This window comes from Rhincodon typus, chromosome 24 (genome assembly GCF_021869965.1).
Source record: "Rhincodon typus isolate 14 chromosome 24, sRhiTyp1.1, whole genome shotgun sequence".
Classification (NCBI taxonomy): Eukaryota; Metazoa; Chordata; class Chondrichthyes; order Orectolobiformes; family Rhincodontidae; genus Rhincodon; species Rhincodon typus.
The window spans coordinates 42,375,198-42,400,774 of NC_063355.1; the positions used below are offsets into that span (position 1 = coordinate 42,375,198).

Genomic DNA, 25,577 nt, shown 5'->3' on the forward strand with positions numbered 1-25,577 from the left:
TGACCCTTCCTCAGAACTGATGGTGGCTGGGAAAACGTCAGTTTATAGTCAGCTGCATATAAACTGATGTTTTCCCAGCCACCGTCAGTTCTGAGGATGGGTCACCGGACCCGAAACGTTTAACTCTGCTTTCTCCTTCACAGATGCTGCCAGACCTGCTGAGCTTTTCCAGCAACTTTGTTTTTGTTAAATTATTACCTTTGAAGAGGTCTGTCCATGCTCTTAATGCTTCAGTGTTGTGCACACCAGTGCTAATTTTGGGTGTGATGATAATGGAAGTGACCAAGTGTATATTACCTTGCTGTGCAGGAGATTTAAAAGATATCCAGATAGAAAAGATAAAAGATTTTCTGAATGCCTGTACAAAAAACAATAAAAGGACTGTACGCAGACAAATTGGTGAGCCTATTATATTCCTTTAGGGAAATTCTATGAAAATAACCATTGGATTTGGAGGAATGTTGTGACTTGTTGCAAGTACGCCTTTTTCCGTTTCTGATTAAAAGAATACATGGATTCGATCTTTAACTTGGTATCATTACATTGCATGGTTATGCTGCACTACAGGCCTCAAATATGGCCTGAAAACCATTGAAATATGAGCTCTGAATTAGCAAGCTATCCCTGTCTTGAAATTAAGTTATTGCGAGTGTTATGGACCAGACCAGACCAGACCAAAACCCCTTTAAATAAATCAAGGAGATAACCTAGATCCCAACTTATTTAAAGGCAAATATAAGGTGCTGTGTTCCAAATGTAATTCGATTGGTAACACTATTCAGCTTTAATCAAAACACACTTTATTCTTTACCCTACAGTGAAAATACAAACAAAAGAAAGAAGAATCGGTCAAACTTTAACTCTATTGGACAACTTAACAGAATAATAGATTATTTAACTACTAAACAGCAACTGTTCCTATATACTAGTATCCCATAAACACACCCGTGGGAAAGGCAAATTTAATAAAATAGGTTGTCTCACAGGCAACGATTCCCCAGTCCAGGAAGAAAGAATACCAAGAGAAAAGTCTAGTGGAGAGAGTGGACTTTAGCTTTTAGCTGTGGCTGAGAGAGATGTATAATTTCCACAGCCAACTTCAAAATCCCAACAACTATTGAAAGCTAAACTAAAACCCTGGTTCCATGGGAGCCTGACTCCATCCATTTCATGCTGATTCTATTGTTCCAACTTTTAAAAAAAATCCCAAGGCCTCACAAGCTGTGTACTTTTATTGGCTTGGAGAAGACAGGTCCCACCTATGTCTCAACCTTTCTTCATTTTAAAACAAAAGGACAAAATGCACCCCTTAAATCTACAGTATCATCACACAAGTATCAATTTACACATCTACTAGTCTAACTTGGTCGCAACTCCAGTGACTTTTGTTGAATCTACCAAATTTGGCCACCATGTCTGTTTTATTCAATGTCCCCTGGTTATTTCCTACCTCTGGGAATAAGGAATAACTCTACCATCCATTCAACCATAACAAACATAAATAATTATGACTGTAGTTGTGGTGGTATTCTACAGAATATTCACATAACTGGAACATCTCCATTCACTCCATTCAAATTGTGTTTGGTGATGTGAGCAAGGATTCAGACTTTCACATTTGAACCATGACATTACTCTTACAGTAAACTTGTCAGTATGTATTGGCAAAAATGACAAGTCAGAAGAACTAAAAAGCTCCTATTGTTCTATCTAGCCTGGCATAAGTAAAGGTAATGAATTAGTTTGACCACAAGTAACCAGACATGTGGCTTCCTTCAAAATCGAAACCATAGATGTGCAGATATGTACAAATTGCATTATGCATCAAATATCGCCAGTGCCTGCACCACAGCGCTGAGAATTTAGGAACACCTTGGAATCTAGCTTCTTGGACATGTGTAATTTGGCTGCAAGCTATTAAATAGACCCAAAAGCCTTGGGGTCAAATAGCATTGTTAGGTAGAAGCTGAATCCAGTCTTTATCAATTTTAGGCTACTGAACTGACACCAAGTACTTTAGTAGAACTGCAACGAATTAATCATTAAAAGACAGTCGATAAGCTATGTTGGAGGTGATGTATCATACTGTTAGAAATTTGTTACAGTTCCTTATTTTTGTGTAAATTTGGTGCAAAAATGTAATGCAGCAAATGAGTAGGAGATTTTTGTTTTGACAATCTATTCTGGAATTTTCTTGTGAAATGCCAGTCTTCCTACATATCAGATATCATGATGTAATTTCACTATTATTGGATTGCTGTGTTATTGGCTTGATTCCTAAAAGCTTGGTTTCACCGTCAAATTACAGATTGCTGTGCAGTCTACCAGGTGACGGAGCAGCTCATGTCAGAAGAAAAACTTGAAAATTGGAAAATGTGAATAATCTAGTTTAAAAATTCTGTTTTCTTTTAAAATTTGTTGCTTTAGTTAGGTTGTGCATCTTTTTGTTAAATTGAATGTAATATGACATACAGTTTCAGTTGAAATTGATCTGAACATAAAGGTTTCCTGGTTACTCAGTGAGTGAACATAACATGTAGCTCCCAGACTTTGTTCCAAATGTATATTAAATTAACACGTCTCAATTGGAGCAGTGGTGGAGGTGGAACATAATTCCCAAGGGTCTCCTTATCTGGGAAAAAAGGAAGTGTGCAAGTAGTCATCAGAATTAGGCTTTTTAGATTATGACAGTGCCACAGTAGAATACTTTGCAATCAAACATGTTTGTAGCTTCTTAAAAAAAAAAATGATTTCCAGCATCCGCAGTTCTGAATCAAAAACAGAAATTGGAGAAATTCAGCAGGTCAGCAGCATCTGTGGCAAGAAAGCAGACTTTATCACCATACCAATGAAATGTTACGTTAGGTAAGTGCATGGAAGAAGGTCCCAATATAAAGAAATTAGAAGCTAGGAAATGTAATTGAGCATGCTTTATCCCTGTAGCCTTGTCTCACAACCCAATCTGAAAATTTTGTAAAGAAACTCTTTCTATTCTGTAAACCAATTCATTAAATGTTATAGTGCATCAGGTGTGCCCCTACTTTCAGATACAGTTTTGAAATGTGCTTTTAGATTTAGAACTAACTAATAATTTTTCTTTTTCTAACAGTGTGACAGTGAGAGTGACATTGATGATAAGGTAAGACCAATTCCTTTTCAAATAAGAAGTTGGGTTTTTTAAAATTTAGTAATGCAGGCTTTGTTAATGACACATAACTTCCAGCATGATGTTTGAAGTTAGCTATAATTTACATAGTGAGAAGGAATTCATGTTGCGTACGGATAAAGTGGCCTTGTTTCAGAATCTTTATAAGCTAGTTAAAAGGTTCACTGCAGTACTGTGAGTGGGCTGAGTAAGGTAACGTAAATTTGTTGAGAACAAAGGTACTTTATTGTGTCGTAACTTGATAACTAAATCAAGAGGAGTTTTAACATTTATATAAGCCATGCTATTAAATTTGATTATTGACATAAACTTGTGTTGCATTCTGTCAACTTGTGCCTTTAGAAAGTTAGGAATGTTTCCATTTCATGAAGCCATCATTTGAAAAATTCCCTTTGAAATTTTTTTTTAATGGAAACAATGGATTTATAAAAAAGGTGAACGGATTTATTTTATGACTGCATCCTGTCCCAAAAATTCTTTCAGATAAAACTTATTAACCTAATCTTTGGCACAGCTTGTACCAATTTCATTTCAGAATACTATACAAATGTGAAACACCTTTGAAATTTTGTTTTGCATTTTGTTAGGTCACATATTACAGTATGCCATGGAAGAGTCTCATTTCATATTTTCCTTGTCATGAATTGCTGTTTTCCATACAAAAGCAATAGTTCTAGTTATCCCCGGTTTTAGGGCGGTGTGTCCTCCAGTTGATGATGTTTCACTTTAGAGAGACAGAGCTACTCTGTATATTCAGCTAGTAACGGAGTTTCAGGTGCAACATGACTTTTGCCTACAAAAGCACTAAGCAAAAATCCGTCTGCAGATGGAATTTAATTAGCATAGCACGATTCAGCTTGAAGGGGGTTGAATACTTTAATAGTCTTACACAGCTGCAAGCCTCAATGATTGGAGTTCTTTACTGCTGTGAGATTCCACTTTGTTCTGTAATAAAACCTGCAAAAAAATTTATATTTTATGGGTCTGCCTTAGCATCTTTGATCTTGAGTTGATATCACTTTAGGAGGTCCTAAAAACTGTGCTGTTATAAATATCTCTACATAACATTTCTAACATTTAACCAAGTTCCTGGTGCTTCCAATAAGTGAAAGCCAGCGTTGCTTACATTTGTTTTACCAACTTGTGAACCTTTTCTGAATATTCATTTTAAAACATGGAAGATTTTTCGAAAAATCTCAATTTTTAAGAACAGTGCTGTCAAGTACAGAAACTTGAAAATTTGCAATGACCTAACTGATGAGGCAAAGAAAAATCAGTGTGATGTTCTTAATTATATCTATACTGAATGCTTCTTGTATTTGAAGTTTAATTAGATTTACACAGAACAAACTTTTAATTTGTGAAACAAAATATGAGGTGTTGAGATTTTCCTACACAGAGAAAACAAAATTCATCAGATTACACATATTAAACATTCTGTGTACTTCACAATACTAGTGTGACCTATAAAGGTGAAGGTCTAATTACAGCAGACTTTTAATGTGAATGGTGTAGCACAGCTGCACTCCAAGGCCACACACATGACCAATGTTAGATGGTTTACAACTACACGTTTTGATAATGCCAACTCTGCCTTCAAATAAATGCACTGTCAGAGGCAGACATAAGCCTGAAGAGCTGAAGTGTGCTACCTACATTTGTATATTTGGCATTGTTACCATTGCCTGTTTGGATCTATTGTTAGGAACACTACTGGCATTTACAAAATAACTATGAACTCTAATTTTGAAACAACTATATGTGCACAATTGGTTTACTCTAAAAATGTTTCTTTCACAAAAACAGAAGCATATCTGCCATAGTAGAACTTTGGAGCAGTTGTTGAAGTATGGCCTCAAGAATTTGTTCACATATTGAAATAGGCCACAGTAGAAATCATTGAATGACCATTGTCCTGTTTTCAAAAGGTCACGATAAAACAGTTTTGTTGATGCACATGTTTGGTTTGAATGCTTTCTTTATATTGCCTGTAGCTTGTCATTGCTACACCTATTTTCCTTCTTTCTTGTGTGTTTTCTTAAAGCCTTGAGGTAAGGGCTACTTGTATGATTCTATTTCAGCATTGCGTGTACCTGTCATTGTCATGGCCAATCTCGTATTTTCTATCCAGTTATCTCTCCCCAGACTTCCTCACAGCCATTGGTTGTTTTTTGCAGGATGTTTGTTTTATCCAAGCTCTCTCCTAACACCCAAAGTACTGGAATTATTTTTCTTTATTGAGTGGACCTCATTTTCACGATTCTAAACCATTTAATTATCTATGGATTATTTCAACAATATAACTGATGATCTTTCTGTATCTCCAGATCTTGAAGAGATAAAATATTAGTCACTCCTCTTTTTTAATGTCCCTGCTTTCCATCATTAAATAGTGTCTGCATTGTAATTCTTTACGTATTGTAAGAATGTGAATACACTGGCAAGGCCCCATTTATTGACATCTTAGTTTCCCTGAGGCCATTAAGAGTAAGTCATGCTTTGTGTGACTAGCATAGGCCAGACATGGTAGATGTGGCAGGTTTATTTCTTAGAGAACATTAGTGATTCATTTAATGATAATTTGGAAACTCTGTGGTTATCTTGTCTGACCAGCTCATAAATTAACAGATTCGTTGGATTTCATTTCCCAGCTTGAGGTTATATTGTTTGATTTTTGTGCTTATCAGAGCCCTACTCCAATACCATAACCACTAAGGTGTCATTCCCATAGAAGCCATCTCTTTACCTTCGATATACTTATATCTTCCAAATCTTTTTGAACCTATGGTCACTCACCTGATACAAACCAAAATCATACCATCCTGTTCGTACCCTACACTCAGAAGAGTAGAATCTACTATATCTCTGTGACTTATTTTTTCATTTTCCACAGCAACTATTCTCAGGCCTACCTAAGTAATATTGTCAATTATTGTCAGAGGAAGATATGTGCTAAAGATTCAATCCCATTAAGAACTTGATTTGAGACTACTCCAACTTGGATAATTTGCAATAAAGAAGACGGACATACTTAGCTAATCGCTTTACATATGAACACTTGAAATAGGAACAGAAGTAGACCACTCAGCCCTTGTGCTTAGTCTGCCATTTATTCCTCATCGGTTTGTGTTTTAAATTCCGCATTCCCACCTACTCCCGATAACCTTTGATTTCCCCTGCCTAACCAGAAACGATTTAACTCTGCCTCAGAATATTCACTGCGACTGTGCCCACCATATTCCGAGGCAGAGTTTCAAAGTCACACAACCCTCAGGAAAAAAAATCCCCTCACCTCTGTCCTACAAAGGCAAACCTTAACTTTTAAGCAATGTCCCGTAGCTCTGACCCGCAAGAGGAAGCATTTTTTCCGCATGCACCTTGTCAAGACCATTCACAATCTTTTATACTTTATTCAAATCATCCCCTTCCTCTTCTAACCTCCAATATAAACAAGCTCAGCCTATGCAAGATCCCACTTATTACAGTAGTGCCTATTCTGAACCACCTCCAATGCACTTATATCCTGCTTTAAATAAGAAACTGCATGCCGTATTAGAGATGTAGTCTCACCAGTGTCATATATATCTGCATATTAACCTTTTCTGATTCATGCAGCAGATGATATAAATCCCTCTGTAACTCTGAATTCTGCAGTTTTTCTCCATTTAAATAATACTCTGCTTTGTCATTTTTCCTGCCAAAATGAACAAATTCACATTTTCCCACTTTATAATCCATCTATCAAATTTTTGCCCACTCACTCAATCTATCCTTCTGAAAACACCTTGTTTGGTTTTCACAACATACTTTTCTACCATTTTGAGTCATCTGCAAATTTAGCTGCCATGCCTTCACTTTCTATCCAAGTTATTGATGTAAATTGTGAGAAGTGGAGGTCCCCGCAAAGACTTCTTCAGGACTCCACTCATTACATCCTGCCAACTAGACAAAGGCCATGCATGCAATCTCTGTTTTCTGCCAGCCAACCAATCTTCTATCGATTCTAATATGTTAGTATCTACACCACGAACTTTTATAGAAATGAGGAAGTTTGCCAGAGTTGTACAGGGCATTCATGAGCCCATATCTGGAGTAGAGCAGATACCTTCGGTCTCCTTTTCTAAAAAAAGGCATCAGTAAAGGGCAGTTAACTGATTCCTATGATAGAGGGATTATCTTGTAAGGAAAATTGGACAGGTTATGCCTGTCCATTGGAATTTCGGAGAACAAGAGGGAACTTTATTGAAACATAAAATATCCCGAGGATCTCAACAATGGATACTGAAAGGGCATTTCCTTTTGTGAGAGAGATTTTAACTAGAGGACACGGTTTGAAATTAGGTGGTCTCTTCTTTTAGGGGATCATTAGCCTATGAAATTTTCTTCCACGGACACCAATCATAGATCATAGAATCCCCACAGTGTGGAAACAGGCCATTCGGCCCAACAAGTCCACAGCGTCCCTCCGAAGAGCATCCCACCCAGACCTATTTTCCTACCCCTGACTTCCCACGTCTAACCCACTTAACCTAAACATCTCTGGACACTTGGCAATTTAACATGGCCAATCCACCTAGTCTGCACATCTTTGGACTGTGGGAGGAAACCCGAGCACCTGGAGGAAACCCATGCAGACAGTCGCCCGAGGCTGGAATCGAACCCAGGTCCCTGGTGCTGTGAGGCAGTAGTGCTAACCACTAAGCCACCGTGCCGCCCCAATGGAAGCAAAGTTTCTGAATATTTTGAAGGGAGAGGTAGATGAATTCTTGACTGATGAGGAAATCAAAGGATACAAAGAGAAAGCAAGAATAAGTTGAGGCCACGATCACACATCCATGATTTCATCAAAGGATACAAAGAGAAAGCAAGAATAAGTTAAGGCCACGATCACACATCCATGATTTCATCAAGTGGTAGAGCAGGCTCAATGGACCGATTGGCTCACTTCTTTGGTGAGATGGTAACGTTATATTGTCGCTGGGCTAGAAATCCAAAAGCCCAGGCTATTGTTCTTGGTGTCATTAATGATGACCATGAAACCATTGTCAATTGTGGCAAAAACCCATCTAGCTTACTCATGTCCTTTGGAAGAAAACCTGCTGTCCTTACCTGGGCTGTCCAAATCCACAGCAAGGTGATTAATTTAATTGCCCTCTGAAATATCTAACAACCTGCTGAGTTCAAAGATAATAAGGTATGGGCAACAATTGATGGATTTGCTAGTGATGCCCACAGCCCATGACAGAATGAAGAAAAATAAACTCCTACTGCTAGTTCATTTGTTTATTATAGATTACTTTAGTGTTTTCTGAGTCATTACACATTAGCTGTTTATCATCATCACCTATTCCTACTACTAAATCTTTCTCAATTCACTTGGCTAGTTTGCTATTCAAATCCATATTTCTTTAGAAATTGCAAATGTAGCACATTTTAAAAATCCAATTATATCCAGTGGGAATATCCTGAAGGCTGTTTAAGTTGGTTTGAAATAATTCAGTACAATCTCAAGACAGAAAACCTATGACTTCTAAAACTATGTACTCTAGGCAAATATCAACAATATCCTGCAAAATTTCCATAATCTGCAATGAATCAACAATTCATAATTCCCTATGTGGCATCTTGCTAAAGTTTTGTAAGTAGTATTTCAGCTTCTCAGACTCTTTAATGCAATCTATGAAACTGATGGTCCAATGCTACATTTCACATACATTTCCTTTAAATATTTCGTGGTATCTGCCTCTGGTACACAGTTAATGGTTTCAAGTTATTTTCATAGGCTAACTCTATATTTACGACCAATTCCTGAGCAACATTTAGGCAAAGTATTTCTCCTGAGTGATTTTATTTGGTGATCCAGCTAAGAACTTTACTTCCATGGAAGATAAATTTGAGTGACAGGTAGACCTGAGATTTGAGACTTTTAGTTTTCCAGGAAACCAACTCCCTATCACCTAACAACTATGAACCCCCAGTGTATTTAGTGTTTTCTCATAAGGTTGGGATTAATAATGGTCCTGTTGTCAGGTGAGTATGTCGGCATAACATCCTTTCATGCACGATTGACATCTAGTAGATTAGATTTGCCTCTGGGTTGCACTGGTGAAAATTCAATATGAACAACATCGATTGGCTTTCAAAGTACGCTGTCGGCTGTAGAAGTACCTATATGATGTTCATCGTTTAGTGTTGCTTTTCATTTTGCAATCTGGATGGCAAATCATTTGTGTGTAACTCCTAATGTTGATATTTCTTCAAAAAAGTGCAAAACAGTAGAATTTGGATCACTAGAGGAATTGAATTGGTGGATATTGGCAATGTTTAGAACAGTATTTGTTAAAGAATAAAGACAATAATGCTGGGTCTATGATAATCTGTGGAGAAAGAAAGTGAAGCTTTTAATTCTGTGACCTTTCATCAGAAGTATTCTATTTTTTAATTTATTGAATTTCATATATTCTTATTCATATGTATTAGAACCAAGTTGAGATGAGAGGTCTGATCTGTATGTTTCTGCCATGATCCTCCACTGACCACAGCAGATTTTGAATTTAGTAGGGGGTAATATTAACAATCAGATATATTAAACTGTAGCTCAGTATCAGAAACAAATCCTTAAGTTACTTAGGTTAACAAATCGGGTACCTTAAGTTAACAAATAAATAACATTATTGACCAGACCAAACCCCCTTCAAATATATCAGAAAGATAACCTAGACCCTCATATCTTATTTAAAAGCAGGTGTAAGATGACATGTTTCAGACATAATTCAGTTGGTTACGCTACTCGGCTTTAAGCAAAACACATTTTATTCTTACTGTACAGTTAAAATACAGATAAAAGAATAATTGGTCTAACTTTACCTCGATTGGAAAACGTAACAGAATAGTAGATTATTTAACTACTAAACAGCAATTGTTTCAATATAATATAATATGTTATAACAATATTCCATAAACACACCCAAAGGCAAATTCAGTAAAATAGATTGTCTCGCATGCAATATTTCCCCAGTCCAAGAAGAAAGAACACCAAGAGAAAAGTCTGGGAGAGAGAGAAAACTCAAACATTTTGCTGCAGCAGGGAGAGATGTATGGCAGTATCAAAACCGCAACAACTACTGAAAGCTAAACTAAAACCTTAGTTCTGTGGGAGCCTGACTCCACCCATTCATGCTGCTTATATTGTTCCAACTTTTTTTTTGAAAACCCCAAGGCCTCATAATCTGTTTACTTTATTGGCTTGGAACAGACCACTCAGTACCTATGTCTCATCCTCTCCTCATTAAAAAAAGGACAAAATGCTCCTCGTAAAGCCATAGTATCGTCATAATAATTTAGTTTTATTGCGAGGAATATGGTCAAGCAAAATGAATAAATTATTAACTAAGTATTAGAATGTACAAATAGGCCCAATTGCCCTTCTTGAAAATAACATACACACACACACACAACTCCTTGCAAACCCGGCAAACAAAACATAAAACTTTGCATAGTATTGTCTTAAAAGAACTTTGGCCAAGTAACAGAAAAACTAATCCTTCACCAATTTTCCAAACAGTGGTCTGCAAATATAGTCACTTTCCATTTGCTACTCATTATTAGAGTTTCAGTCTGGATCAGTTAGAGCTGGTTAAAATCTCTTTTTCTGCAGACAGTGGTGTAGGTTCAAACTTTTAAGAATTCTCCATTTTTGGCACAGAGCTTTGAGTAGGTTTATAACTCTTAGATTTTGATGAAAGGATTTCTTGAGAAAGAAAAGAGGGCTTTGTGGCAGGTTCTCTCTGTTTGCTGTCTTCAAAACTAATACGTTTTATAACCACAAACTGGGTCATGTGACCTCTCAAAGTATTATAGACTCAATTCCATTTAAGTGTCTTGTATTTTTGCAAATGCAATATCTGTTGCTGCTGTAGCCATTGATTTGAAAAGTGTCCTCCTGAAAAAGCTCTCATGTCTAGCCAATGTTGTTATAAATTAATGAATCAATACATCCAGCCAATGACATTATAAATTAATATTTTAGATAACACATCTTCATAATATCTGTCAGAGGATAGTTAAAGAATGATAATCAAATTTATTAACAAAATTATCAATCCAAGTCAGCCAAAAGTGGTCAGAATGAGTTTGAAGCAAAATTTAAGAGCTGCTGCACTACAAAAATATGAAAAGAGATCATGTTAGGCTGGAATGGTGTTAAGTGTGTAAATTAATTGAGCCACAAAGCCTCATGGTAAAGGTTTTAATGTTTTTTTGTTGAGGATTGAAGCTGTGAGCAGGGTGTTAGGTACATCAGGAGTAGGAAGCAAATAACTGAGCATAAAACAGTCAGATCAAAAGCAGCAGAACAGAATGGCTAACACGCTCATGCTTATGTTTTTGGTCTCCGGACCTGGAAAAGAACTTGGAATTAAAGGTATTGAAATATAAGATTCCTGAAGGATCTTGGGAAGGATGTGTGATGCAATGGCCTGGTGGTATTATCGCTGGACTGTTAATCCAGAGACCCAGATAATGTTCTGGGGACTCGGGTTCAAACCCCGTGATGGCGGATGGTGGAATTTGAATTCAATAAATATCTGGAATTAAGATGGAATTGATGACTGTGAATCCATTGTTGATTGTTGGAAAAACCCACCTAGTTCACTACTTTAGGTTCACTTTAGGGAAGGAAACTGTCATCCTTACCCGGTCTGGCCTACATGTGACTCCAGACCCACAGCAATGTGGTTGACTTTAAACTGCTCTCTGGGCAATTAGGGATGGACAATAAATGCTGCCTGACCAGCGATGTCCTCATCCAGTGAATGAATAAAAGGATGTGGCAGTTGATTTTACGCGGGGGCCAGACATTGGAAAAATCAATCTGTAATTTATAGACAAAGTAATTCTAGATGAAAAATAGCAGGTTAACAGATTTTTATTAATTACCAGTATCTCTCAGCACAATTCTGACTCAAGACTTTTTCCATAAGAAAGGTCTGATCAAGAGGACGCTACCTACACCATGAAAATTGTCTTAATGGTTTCGGCTCTTACTATCATGAAGCTGATGAACCTTTGTATTTTTAGGGAATAAAACTAATAGTTCTACTGTAAATAAAATGTACTTTGGAAACAATGTGATGTATTAATTATTCTCCTTATAAATGGAATTGAAAAAACAATGGTCCATTCAGTGTGGTTGTTGCAGCAGAATCATCATTTGGTAGAATTATCTTTTAAACAGAGAATGTGTCGAGGGCATACTTGCTCATTAGCACCACCCCTGTTAAACACAGAATTACATGAATAAGCTTCAGAAAGGCGAGTGAGTGAGTGATGGTGTCATGGAGTGTACTGCCTTGAGGGGAGTACACAGCAGTGAAGCTGGATTATCATGTATAGTTGATGCAGAGGCACTGAAGGGTTACTGTTGTTGCATGATTGAAGACATGAGTATTGAAGCACCATTGTGTAGTGGGGCATGGGTTTGTGCCTGCATGTGCCACACATTGATTCTTGACTACGGTTGACATTTGCTTTCGAGATATCTAGGAAGAAGGAGACAAAATTAACTTGAGAAATATCCTGACAAAGAGCCATCTGCTGTCATAATTCAGATTGCTTCTGCTGTCTAGTTCAACAGCTTCTGTAATCCAGTATGTCATCAGTATTCAATGTTTACTGATTAGTTGCTTTTAAAAGGACTGTTTTTGATTATTATCTTAATTGCAGTTTTGCATTATTTAACAGGCATTTCTTATATATGTACTTTATATTTTACAACAATTTTCATAAGCATTTTAGAAACTATTTCTCATTGGCATTCCATTGTATGCAGAGTTAGAAATTTTTCAATGGAAACTAAATAGTCAGGAGATTAATTGTAGCAGTTGATTATGTTTGTTACATGCTGTAAAATTTCTGACCATTGGATTACTGCAGATCATACCAGTGCTGTGCCCAAGTCTCCTAACATTGTAAATTCCTGGGGTACTGAGTTAGAATGTTTTTAATGTTTTAACTTTATATACCAAATGCTCATGTAAAAACTTTATACTTCTGGTATGGATGACATTCATTCTAAACTTAAATATTTTAGTTACAAAGACAGGGACTTTCCAACCAAGATTTCCAGTCTTGCCTCTTGTTTTAGAAGGTGTGATTCCTCAAGCATAGATAACTGATTAGCTTCTTATCAAAGAGGCCATATTTCATGATTGCGATTTAATTTGGATTTACAAAGTGTTCTTTAGGAAATAAAACTACACATGGTTTTCTCCCTGTGTATACCGAGTCACACCCTGCTCAGACCTGAGCAGACAGTTGCCTATCCTCAGACTTATGGCAGTGTTGCCAAGCAAGTAATATGTTCTGACTTTGTATCAGTTGCATCATCGTGACTGTTATTTTGTGATTTTAATCATGTTTGGTATTCCCTGATGACCCAGTACATAAACACAGTTGTTTACTCCTAATAAACCCTTGAAGGCTTGATTGCAAATTGGTCTGCAAGCCTGAGTCTGGAAGAGGATGCATCATCTAGGGCTGTTATCCTGATTTGCTGTCCAGTTGTTCAATTGTGTGTATGTCAGGCAAGGACTGGATTGACATTGACCCCATGGAACTCTAAATGACAGTCAAAGAGTCATAGAGGTCGATTGCACAGAAAAAGCCCCTTCAGTCCATTTAATCTGCGCCAGTTAAAAACAACAGTCTAACTATTCTAATCCCATTTTCTAGCACTTCGCCTAAAGTCTTGTATACCTTAGCAGTGTACACCTAAATACTTCTTAAATGTTACGAAGTTTTATGCCTGTATCCCCTTTACAGGCAGTGAGTTCCAGATTCCCACCATCCTCTGCGTTAAATACATATTTCCTCATATCCCCTCTAAACCTACTGACTCTTACCTTAAATCTATGCTCCTGGTCATTGATCTCTCCATTGTCTATTCTGTCCACACCCCTCATAATTTTATACATCTCAATCCTCAGTCTCCTTTGCTCGAAGAAAAACTTGGATTATCCAGTCATAGCTAAAACTCTTCAGCCCAGGCAACGTCCTGATAAATCTCCTCTGTACCCTCTCCAGTGAATCACATCCCTCCTATAATGTGGATTCCAAAACTGTACAGTGCTGACTATTCCATCTCAAACGTGAAAAATAGTCACTTGGACAAGATGGAAAGATTTGATGAAAGCTAGATAACATCAGAAATTTTAAATTTTACTTAGTGAGATAGAATAGTTTGCAACTACATAGGTCAGAAACTTGCAACCTGGCTGAGGGCCTTCAAACTTCATCTAACTGAGTTAGGCAGAATCTCTTAAATGACAAGTGACAGTATGTACTTTCAGAGCAATTTAAAATTGAAGAGTCTAAGCAAGTAAGTATAATTTTGAATCATTATTTCAACTTTATTCATTGTTGCTCCATTTTAAAATGACAAATGTTGACTGTAGCCAGCATACTCCAGTCCCATGATGTGGAGGTGAAGATAGCAGTTTGATCCAGTTTATAGCAAAGCATCATTGATGTGCAGTGTTTCCGCACGTGGTCTACTAGACTTTGCTCAGAAGCTTCAATATTTCATCAGTTAGTGAGCTCTGTCTAAACCATTTTTTCCTACACCACATTCTCATTAATCAGTGCTCATCCACATTCTAGGCTGAACAATTTTTCCCTCATCATGAGATTATTTCTGTGGTTCTATCTTTGTATGGTTAGCAAACTTGGATACAGTCATTCCTCCATATCTGTGAGGGTTCTGTTCCTGAGAAGCCCAAAGATTGATGAAATTCACCAATGTAGAGCTGGTTAAAAATTGGCTAAAAATTATGGGTACGCGAATGTTCCCCTTGAATATTGATTTTTGTTGTTACTTAGACAAACTCACGATTCATGATTTCGCTGATACGGAAGATTTACTGTATGTGATTCTCTATCGCATTATCTAAACTGCAGGACACCACTAGTCACATCTTGCCAATTAAAGTACCTTCCCATTATCTTTGTTTAGTTTTAGATTTAGATTTTATTAGAGCACTGTTTTCCAATCTATAAAGGAATGATTCCTGATTCAAGGTTATATGTAGCACATCTGTGCTGTTCTCACTTCTACTTCCTTTAAAATTCCTGGTATGGAAATGATCTGGTCCTTGTGTACCATCACTCTTCTGTCAATATTTTCTTCTTCATTGTTATTTCGCTTATGTTAATTTCAGTAAGTACCCCTTATTCCACATGTTTCATTGGGAAACTTACATATTGACCTCCTCCCCACAGTCAGTATTTCTGCAAAGTAATTGATCAATATGTCCACTGTTTCCTTATTCTGATTGACAGTATAAACATAAGTTTTCAAGAATCTACATTTCTCCCAACCACCCTGTGTTCTAATATACTTGAAATTGTTTTTTAAAAAGTGTTGATTTTGATACTTTTTGCAAACTTATTTTCATACTCCCCAATGTAATTCTTATTATCTGTTTTATCAATCTTTGTTGTTCTTTATATTACTCCCCTTTGTCAGGATCTGTTTTATTTATTACATTTCTGCATGCTTTCAGATGTATGGGTTTTTTTCTCTTAAAGTGCGCAGGTTATTTTCTTTGGTAAATAGAACTGTTGTCCTTTATAGGTATGAGCCGGTTCTGTATTACACTAAATTTTCTCTAAGTACCTCTGATTCATCATAAGACTTCTACATTGAATTTGATCATATCAAGATCTATATTAGATGTTCACTGCTGTTAGGGTGTTAAATGAATCTGACACCTTAGGTATTATTATATCAATACAGCATGCCACTTTGCTGGTTTTAGGCCATACTGTTGCAAAAAATGTTCTTAAACAAATGCAAGAAATTCGCTACCTTTCTGACATGCTGGGTCTGTTTGTCTCAATCTATATCTCTACATTTATACAATCTATCATATCAAAGCTGTTACTGAAGGTATATATGTACTTTTCTCCACCTCCCCCCCCCCAACCCCATCGTAATTCCTTTTTCTATTTCTTAGTTCTAACCATCGATTTCCACTGCCTGTGTATACCTTGTTGCATCCTCCCTAGTCATTGAAATGATTTCACCCTTAATCACTTACGCTATAGTTACCCCACTTCCATTTTCCCTATCTTTCCCATAGACCTTTTAACCTCTCAATTTTCAATCCCAGTGCGCTGTCTTGCAGGCCATGTTTCAACTCTGGCTACAATGTCAAACCCTACAAGTTGAATTTGTGCCTGCAATTCATAAAGACCATCAGCTATAGGAGTACAATTAGGTCAGTCAGCCCATCGAGTCTGCTCCACCATTTGATTATGGCTGATATGTTTCTCAACACCATTCTCCTGCCTTCTCCCTGTTACGCTTGACCTCATTACTAATCAAGAACCTATCTATCTCTGTCTTAAATACAATCAATGACTCCAATACCCTCTGTGGCAATGAATTCCATAAAGTCACCACCTCTGGCTGAAGAAATTCCTCCTCATCTGATGGGTCGTCCCTTCATCCTGAGGCTGAGCCTCTGGGTCGTAGTCTCTCCTACTAATGGAAACATATTCGCCACGTCCACTCTATCCAGGCCTGTCAGTATTTTGTAAACTTCCCCCTCACCTTTCTAAACTCCATCGAGTACACACTCACAGACTTCAATCGCTCCTCATATGGCAAGTCCTTCATCCCCAGAATCATTCTTGTAAACCTCCGGTGGACGCCCTCCAACGACAGCACATCTTTCCTTAGATATGGGACCTAAAACTGCTCACAATATTCCAAATACAGTTAATAGAGCTTCAGCAGTACATCTCTACTCTTGCATTCTGGCCATGAAATGAATACCAACATTGCTTTTGCCTTCCTACCCGTCAACTGAACCTGAACCTTAAGAGTCCTGAAGGAGGATTCCCAAGCCTGTTTGCGCTTCAGATTTCCGAAGCCTTCCCCATTTAGAAAATCAATCTCTACACCTCTGTTCTTCCTACCAAAATCTGTAACCTGACACTTTGCCACATTATATTCCTCCTGCCACTTCTTTGTCCACTTGCCTAACTGTTCAAGTCCTTCAATTAGTTTGTTCTTTTATATTCTGAGCATTTATGAACAACACTTACTTGAACCACTCTTCCTAATTTATCTTCGTGTATTCATTTTCTAAACACAGCCTAAAGCTAATTTCTGGCTTCATATGTACTCTCTCCTCTTTTATTTGTTTTTGAACTATTATTTTACCACCATTTCCATCTGTCTCCTCACTCCCACAACCTCCCTATCACAAGGTCCTCTAACACAACAAAACTACTGGTTTAAAGATCTTGCAACCGTTCCATTTGTCCTTTCTACTCGGACCTTGGTCCCAGTTTAGTTCAGGAAGATGCATTTCAACCGTTCAGATCTTTCCTGTGCTTGTGGCCAATGAAGCCTCACTTTCCCATACTATTCCTTTTGCCATGTTTTTTACCTCCATAACTGTCATGTCCCTTTACCAATTCACACATGACTTGGATAATAATCCAGAGATTATAACCCTTCAGGTCCTGTTAGCATCTGGTACTCTCCAAGGTGAATCTTTTAAGTGTATTTTTGGTATCAACACAGACTATGATTGGATCCATGTCCCACCAGGGACAATTGCACTGCCAACAAATAACATATTGCAGTCCTTTGCCACATTTTAGGTTAGGTTATGTTATTTATATACACCTTTAGTTTGTACTTTTACAAATATTTCTTTGCGTATTAACTTGCAGTAAAGCACTGGGCAAAAAAATTAATTACTTTCCATTCAGGCACGCATGTGACATTAAGTACTAAAAGCAAAAATCAACATTTCCTTCTTCTGTTCCATATTCCCAGTCTCCCCAACCACCAAATTTTTATACTCTATAATGTTCAAGTGTTTATGACCACTCTGTGCAAGCACTTTTCTGAATGAGCAAAGTAGCATTTGAAGCTACAAGGCTTCAGTTTTAACAGAAAAACAAACTGTACAACAGAATTTGATCCCAAACTACTCATAAAAATCCTGAAAACCAATGCAATATAAATTATTTCAACTTATTCAATTATCTTAAAGTAACAGCCATGACTGCGTCATTTTATTCGGGGCTATTTTTCAGTCATTGGCTATGCTTTGATTTTCCCTCATTTGAGAGGTTTATTAAGCTTTCCTAAATTTAGTAAGTTAGCATGTATGATAAAAAGCCCATCCTTTTTGAAACCAGAGGGGTCCAGGTTCAATTTAACTGATGTGAGTTAAGGCATCAAAAAATGACCTTGATGCCTCTGGATTCGGGAATGGAAAATAAGCCGGGCTTTGTGTTCCTGATTGTTATTTTAGTTGTCTTGGCATGAATGTTGGATGATGACATGATGCTGTCATATCATCTGGCCTCTCAAATAGTGTCACATATGCCAAAGGGATTCAAAACAGAAGCAAGAAAATTAAATGATACAGATTTACACCAATTTATTAATTCTATATATATAAACAGTCCAGACAAAATAGTAATGGAAATAGTTTTGATGTGGTTATGATTATGAAGTCTGCTAATTAATTGTATACTCACCAGTCCTTGAGCAGTTTCTTAGACTTGTATGGTGCATAAAAGATTCTGAAATCACTTTGTTTTATTGGATCCTTAAAAAGCTTTAAACAAGAATTTTTAAGATTTATCAATTAACAATGATTATCCAGTAAAATGGGTTCTAAAAAATTCTTGGAAACAGTTTTAAACTGAAACAACAGATCTAATCTCTTCCTCAAGCATTATAGATTAATTAAATTGCTTCTGTACTCACTGTAATGTATAGAATTTATCATTAAAGCAGTATTCAATTGTCGTACCCCATGGACATCTGAAACAAGCAATCAGTTCTTGCACTGTTTACAGATGCCTGCCCTTTAAGTAGATACAGTATCTGCATAAATTGACAGTCATGTACGTTGAATGTATGTGAATGACCCAAATTGTAAAGTTCAGTGTAATTCATAGGCGTAGGCTATTCCAGTAGGAATTGCCTCATTTTTCTAAATGAACAGTTCAACACTTGTGTATCCTTAGGGATATGGAGATTACAGCACGTTGACCTAGTTTATCAGAATCCTGGACTTACTGATGAAAAAAATATAAAATGCTGTCTGAAAGATCAAAACCTGCAACCAGGACAACTTAAAAGACTGTCAGATTTTACTGTAGTTTTGACGTCAATACCAGGCATCATCTGGCAAGCAGCAAGCAGATTTGCTGTCTAAATATTTGATAACTGACATTGATGTGTCCAAAGGCACATGTTGTGGACAAAGGAGACATTAGGCCTGTGACAGGTTCCAACCTATTCCTACCCTGAACTTCCACCTCCTCCACCTTCACTCAACTAAAACCAAACATGAAGAAATAAAAGGCAAAAGGCCCAGCATTCCAGGTCTTTGTTTCACTGTGATCACAGTGCTGCTAGCAGCCAGTTTCAGAAATAACTTGTTTTTCCATAAGACTTTCAATTGAGGGAACATCAATGCCAAGCATAAGGGGGGTAAATAAGTAAAAGCCAAGACAATAAGGGTGAAGAACCTTACTTTACCAAATCATGAAAATGTTCAAAATGTGGAGGGAATAATAACTTGTACTGTATCCATTTGCAAAGCGATGTATCAAAGTGTTTTAAATTAGGCAGAAAAAACATATGGTGACCACTGAGTAAAGAGAAGTGATGGGAAATGGAGAAACTAGGAAAGAAAGCAACTTCAAAGTGGAGAGCTTTTTTTCCAGTAGGGATCAAAGTTGCAACATGGAGGGATATAGGCATGAAATTCCAGATGCAGCAGTATTATGTTTGAATAAAAGGCCTCCGACCACTGATGGAATTGGACAAGAAGAAGCCAAGTCAGAAGAACAGAGAGAGAAGTATAGAGTCATAAAGGCTGCCGGAAATGATAAAGGCTGGCAAATAAAATTGAGCAGCTTACTGCTTTGACATTTAGATTTATTTTTAGTTTTAATTCTTTTCCCAACTCTTCAATTAAGCATCTAATATTTCAGAAAGAGCAGATGCATTTCATGGTGCATTGACTTGCCTTTTCTACTTGCTTGAGAACTGTGATCAAAATGACAGAATAAAATAAATTCCATTTCAGGCACCTAATAGCAGTATCAAACACTCCCAGATCAGGCTATAAGACTGGTTAAATTCACCATCATGTGTTCAGTAACAAATTCAGAACAATCACTTCCACTGTAGCAGTTCATCTTTCTTAATGCCCACACAAGGAGCTCGAACAAAAAAATGAAAATTTAGTGCCAAATGTATCTATGTACAAGCCTATTAGCAATTGGGTTGTAACTGTTACAAACCCATTTTACATTGGATCATATTATCAACAAGGAATTATAAAACTACTGTACAACTCTTGAGCTGTATATGCAGACAGTCTGCAGTAGTAAAAGTTCATTACACTTTTTCCTTAATCTGTCATCATAAGTCCAGGATTCTCCCTTTATAAATGTAATGGTCCACTAGTACACCCAGGTCAGACTTGCAATGCAGTAAAACAAAAACTGAATCTACTGTCTTGAAATCATGTCACAGTTTAGTTGCAAAAGTTCATGAGTCTCTTTATACTTGAATGATTCCTGCAGTTCTGAGCAGTAGACAATATGTAGCTGGAGGACACACCCACAGCACCCATTTCTTCACTCGCTTAATCGTCGTACACAGCTAAGACCCTCAGCATTCAGTATCTGAGGCCAAGTTAGCAATTTTCGGAGAAATGTTTGAATAAGGCAAGAAAGAAAGTCACACCATCAAAATTGTCTACAACTTCATAATTATTAACTTCCTTATAAAATCTTAGCAAAATTATTAACATTTTTACAATTTTGCAAAATTGTCATGAAGCTCCTTGTAGCATGTTTCTGTATATAGACTCAATGTAAGTATAACGTATGAACAGTTTCAGTACTTTAGTCAGTGCATATAGTCGGTGAAAAGTAGAATTCTGTTATATTAATCATATAGGGTGGAATCTTATCCGAATCTGAGTGACATGAACTTTGGAGAGATGTGAGGTAGAATCAGATGAGATGTTCAAGGCCCATCTCGATGTTGAGATCATTAAGCTGCATCTTTGACATACTCTCGCAAAGCAGTGACAAGTGCTGAATTGACCGTCATTATTGCTGGTTAACCCCTTGTTAAGAGCCCAACTTATGGAAATGTAGATGTGGAAACAAAGAAAATAGGAGCTGGAGTACGCCTGTTCCCCTTCTCTCCTATATCTTTTGAACTGTTTAGTCCCAAGTGCTATGTCCAACTCTTTCTTGAAATCATGCAATATTTTGACCTCAACTCTTTCTGTGGTTGCAAATTCCAGAGGCGCACCACTCTCTGAGTGAAATAAATTTCTCCTCATTTCAATCCTAAACAGCTTACCCCATATCCTTAGACTTGGACCCTTGTTCTTGGCTCCCCTGTCATCAGGAGCATCCTTCCTGCATCTATTTTGCCTTGTTTTATAGATTTTTATGAGAATTCCCCTCTCTCTTTTGAACTCTCACAGTTTGCAATCTTGCCAAACTTGTCATGCAAACCACCTATTGGGAAAACTCACCAGAGAACCCGGAATGCGTTCTTGGTGGGTTCAGTTTGCCACCTGTTCCAAAAGACCTCCATGTTAGGTACCAGACACCAACATCTTAGCACTGTCTGTGAGCACAATCCACAGATACCCCTCTAAGAACCCCCGTGGTACATCTCTGATCCACTTACAGAACGCTTCTGCACTTCATTGTGCACCTCAGGCTACACTGGCAGCTATGAAGGACACTGTGTGCTCAGGGACATGCACCCTGCTTGTGGGCTGGATCTGGTTGCATCTCTAGACTCTCTACCCACTTGCTGACTCTGAGCCTACCTGGATAGTCACAGTACAATGTGGATGTGTTGGGGAGAGTGGTGTGAGGGGTGGGTCAGTGCAAATATGTTGGTGGGGGGATGGTGACGGTGTGAAAGTGTTGAGTGGTGGGAAGGCAGTGCGAAAGTGTTTAGGGGAGTGTGTTGGGCGGGTATGCAAGAATTTAAAGGGTGAGAATTTTAGGAGGGGGCGGGCACATAGTGTGAATCACTCCACCAAACTACAAGCAACTCACCTTAGCTTTAAAAAAGGGAAGATTCAGCCCATTAAGTTATTTCTGTATTATCTCTTATCCTCCACTCAGAGTTCTGGTAATGCTATTGATTTAAGGTTGCTTTCCAGATATAATGTGTTCTGAAGTAATTGTAAGTGGGGAAATAATGTAATAGTACAGGTGCATCACTGTTATGGGAATTCAGATGATTTGTAGTCTGGAAGTTTGTACCCAGAATCCTTGCACAGCAATGTAGGTCAGAATGGAAAGTCAACGCATAGACAGATACAACCCACAATTCACTAATCTGCAACACTGCCATTATCCAATACATTATCCAGAGTGTCACTGTTGACATCAGTGATGAAGTAACACTTGAATGTGTTTTCTGAGGTTGATGATTCGACAGTTTGTTTATTATCAAGTCATCTGTTTGAGCTCTGCTCATTCATAATCATTAAATGCAAGTGGTATAGCTGGTACTGAACGATGCCAGTGGAAAAAGTGGAACTTTGAAATATTCAGCCCTTTTGATGTGACATGAAAATCAAGGATAAGTAGGAATATACAATGAGATTTTATCTTGATATTCTCAAAATGTAAACAATATAACCTGTGGATGATAAAAGCTGCAAAATCTTGCCTGTCACTCATTCAGCTAATCGATAATTTTACTTAGAGGCCACAATAGAAAAGAATGTCAATTTGAGGCAGAGGACATAGAACTCTATTCTGTATGTAGCTATGCTCTATCATACTGATCGTGCTTGTTGCTGACACTGGGCATTCTCCAGCACTAATATCCCTCTTCTTGATGAGCAAAGAGAAAAGTGAAATGAAACAATGACCTGGAAAAAAATGTTACAAGGAAGAATTTCAAGTGTGTCACATCATGACAGATCTACATTAATTTGCACATTAATACGTAGATATGAAATGAGTGATATTTCAGAAGTAAAGGTTATGCAAATAGCAAATTGTTTTGACAGATATTACTAAATGAATCATCTGCAGTATAAATATGTTGGCAGTTATGTTTGATCAGCATTGAGCAGTAACTGCATTGTCTGATGGAGCCTGGAAAGTCTCTGGTTTAGCTAGTCACAAATGGAATTGCAGTTGACCTTTTTATCAAGGTAGACAAGAGAAAGATGATCTCAATATGTTCACTTCAGTAAGAAAGTGAAAGTGGACATTGAATGTGAGGTTTAGTTGCCACGCACTGTGTGGTTGATAAGTCGGTCACACAGAAATCACATGAAGAATGACATCTTGAATCACACACCATACTACCGCTAATGCCTGTGAAACTGCATGTTAGTAATTCTTAAGTGTCTGCGGGAGAGGCGGGTGAAACTTAAACGGCGACACAAATAGATGAGCTCAGTAATTTGGCCTTGATTTTACAACTGGCTGTAGTTTTGTTAGCAAAATATTTGAAGGATGTTTGAAGTATTGAATGTTTTTAATTTGTGTTTAGAATACAATTGGGATATTTGTCTATAGCCAGCGTTCATGTCACTGAATATGCTGCAATAAGAACAAAATAAAACGACAAGGAATGAAGTTGTAGCATTGTTAACTTAGTTCATTTAATATGTATTTTTTAGTCTAACCAGGGGAATTTGTTTTTCCTCCCCTGAATGCATGTTCACAAACTGAAAGATTACGCAGCTCTGCAAATCAAGCTGTTCTGGTTTCGAATATACATGAACAAGGTACAATAGAAGGCCAGTCAGCTCTTCAAGCCCGCTCCACCATTCAATAACATCATGGCTGATCTGATTTTAGTGTAAATTTTACATTCCTTCATATCCTGATAATATTTCATCCCCTTGGTAATCAAGTATTTATCTACCTCTGCCTTAAAAATAGTTAAAGATTCTGCATCCATTGCTTCTCAATGAAGGGAACTCCAAAGACTCAGAACTCTCTGAGAGAAGTTTGTTTTCCTCATCTCTGTCTTAAATGGACAATCCCTTACTTTTAAACTATGACCCCTAGTTCTAGACTGTTCCACAAGAGGAAACTTCTTTCCACATTCACCTGGCCAAGTTCCCTCAGGATCTTGTATATTTTGGTTAAGTCACCTCTGACTGTTCTAAACTCCAGAGATTACAGACCTAGCCTGCCTAGCATTGCCTCATAAGGCAATCAGCTCACTCCAGGTTTAATCGAGAGAACCTTCTCTGAACTGCTTCTAATGCATTAACATGCTTCTGTAAGTATAATGACCAGTACGTTACTTCAGTTGCAATCTCACCAGTGCCCTGTATAACTAAAGCATAATCTCCATACTCTTGCATATAATTCTCCTTGCAATAAAACATAGCGTTCTACTAGCTTTCCTGATTACTTGCTGCACTTAATTACCTTCTGAAATTGCTACACTAGAACACCCAAATCTCTCTGCACCTCAGACCTCTGCTACCTTTCTCTGTTTAAATAATATGTTTTCTTTTTCATTCCTTCTTTCACTCTTTCCCATATTATACTCTATTTACCAGAGTTTTACCTGCTCACTTAAACTATCTATATCCCTTTGTAGTGTTCCTATGTCCACTTCACAAATCACTTTTCTACTTATGTTTATATCATCAGTAAAGTTATCCACCATACCTTTGGTCCCTTCATCCAGATCATTTATAAAAATTGTAAAGAGTTGAGGTTGAGCGCTGACTCCTGTGGCACAAGCTCGTGACATCTGGCCGACCTGAAAAAGATCCATTTATTTCTGCTCTCTGCTTCCTGACCTGCCATGGCTACTCTTCCAGCCATGCCACTATATTACCCCTACACCATGAGATTTTATTTTCCACAGTAAGCTTTGGTGTGGCACCTAATCAAAAGCCTTCTGAAAATTTAAGTACAAAATGTTGACTGGTTCTCCTTTACCCCAGTGCAAGTTACTTCTTCAAAGTACTTCAATTAATTGGTTAAACATGATTTCCCCTTGACAAAACCATTTTGGTTCTGCCTGATCACCTTGAACTTATCCAAGTGCTCTGCTGTAACATCTTTAATAGCTTCTAATGTTTTCCCATAGCAGTTGTTAGGCTAACTGGCCTGTAGTTTCCTGCATTCTACCTCCGTCCCTTTTTGAATAAAGGAGTTACGTTAACTATTTTCTGATCTAAATGAACCTTCCAGAAGCTAATGTGTTTTGGAAAATTAAAACCAACATATCAACTATCTCACTAGCTTCTTCTTTTAAGACCTTCAGATAAGAGCCATCAGGACCAATGAACTTGACAACTGGCAGTTCCAACAATTTAACTCGGTTCTACTTGCC

The 25,577-nt window shown here is 37.5% G+C and overlaps 1 protein-coding gene across 11 annotated transcripts in view; it reads left to right on the forward strand.

Annotated features, from left to right (window-relative positions):
• Positions 1 to 25,577, forward strand: part of LOC109928974 (autism susceptibility gene 2 protein-like) — a 475,973-nt gene that overhangs the window by 247,923 nt on the left and 202,473 nt on the right. For all 11 annotated transcript variants that reach the window (XM_048611251.1, XM_048611260.1, XM_048611254.1 and 8 more), the window contains one exon: positions 3,110 to 3,139. In XM_048611251.1, the coding sequence (XP_048467208.1) occupies positions 3,110 to 3,139 (30 nt within the window). The remainder of the gene's footprint in view (positions 1 to 3,109; positions 3,140 to 25,577) is intronic.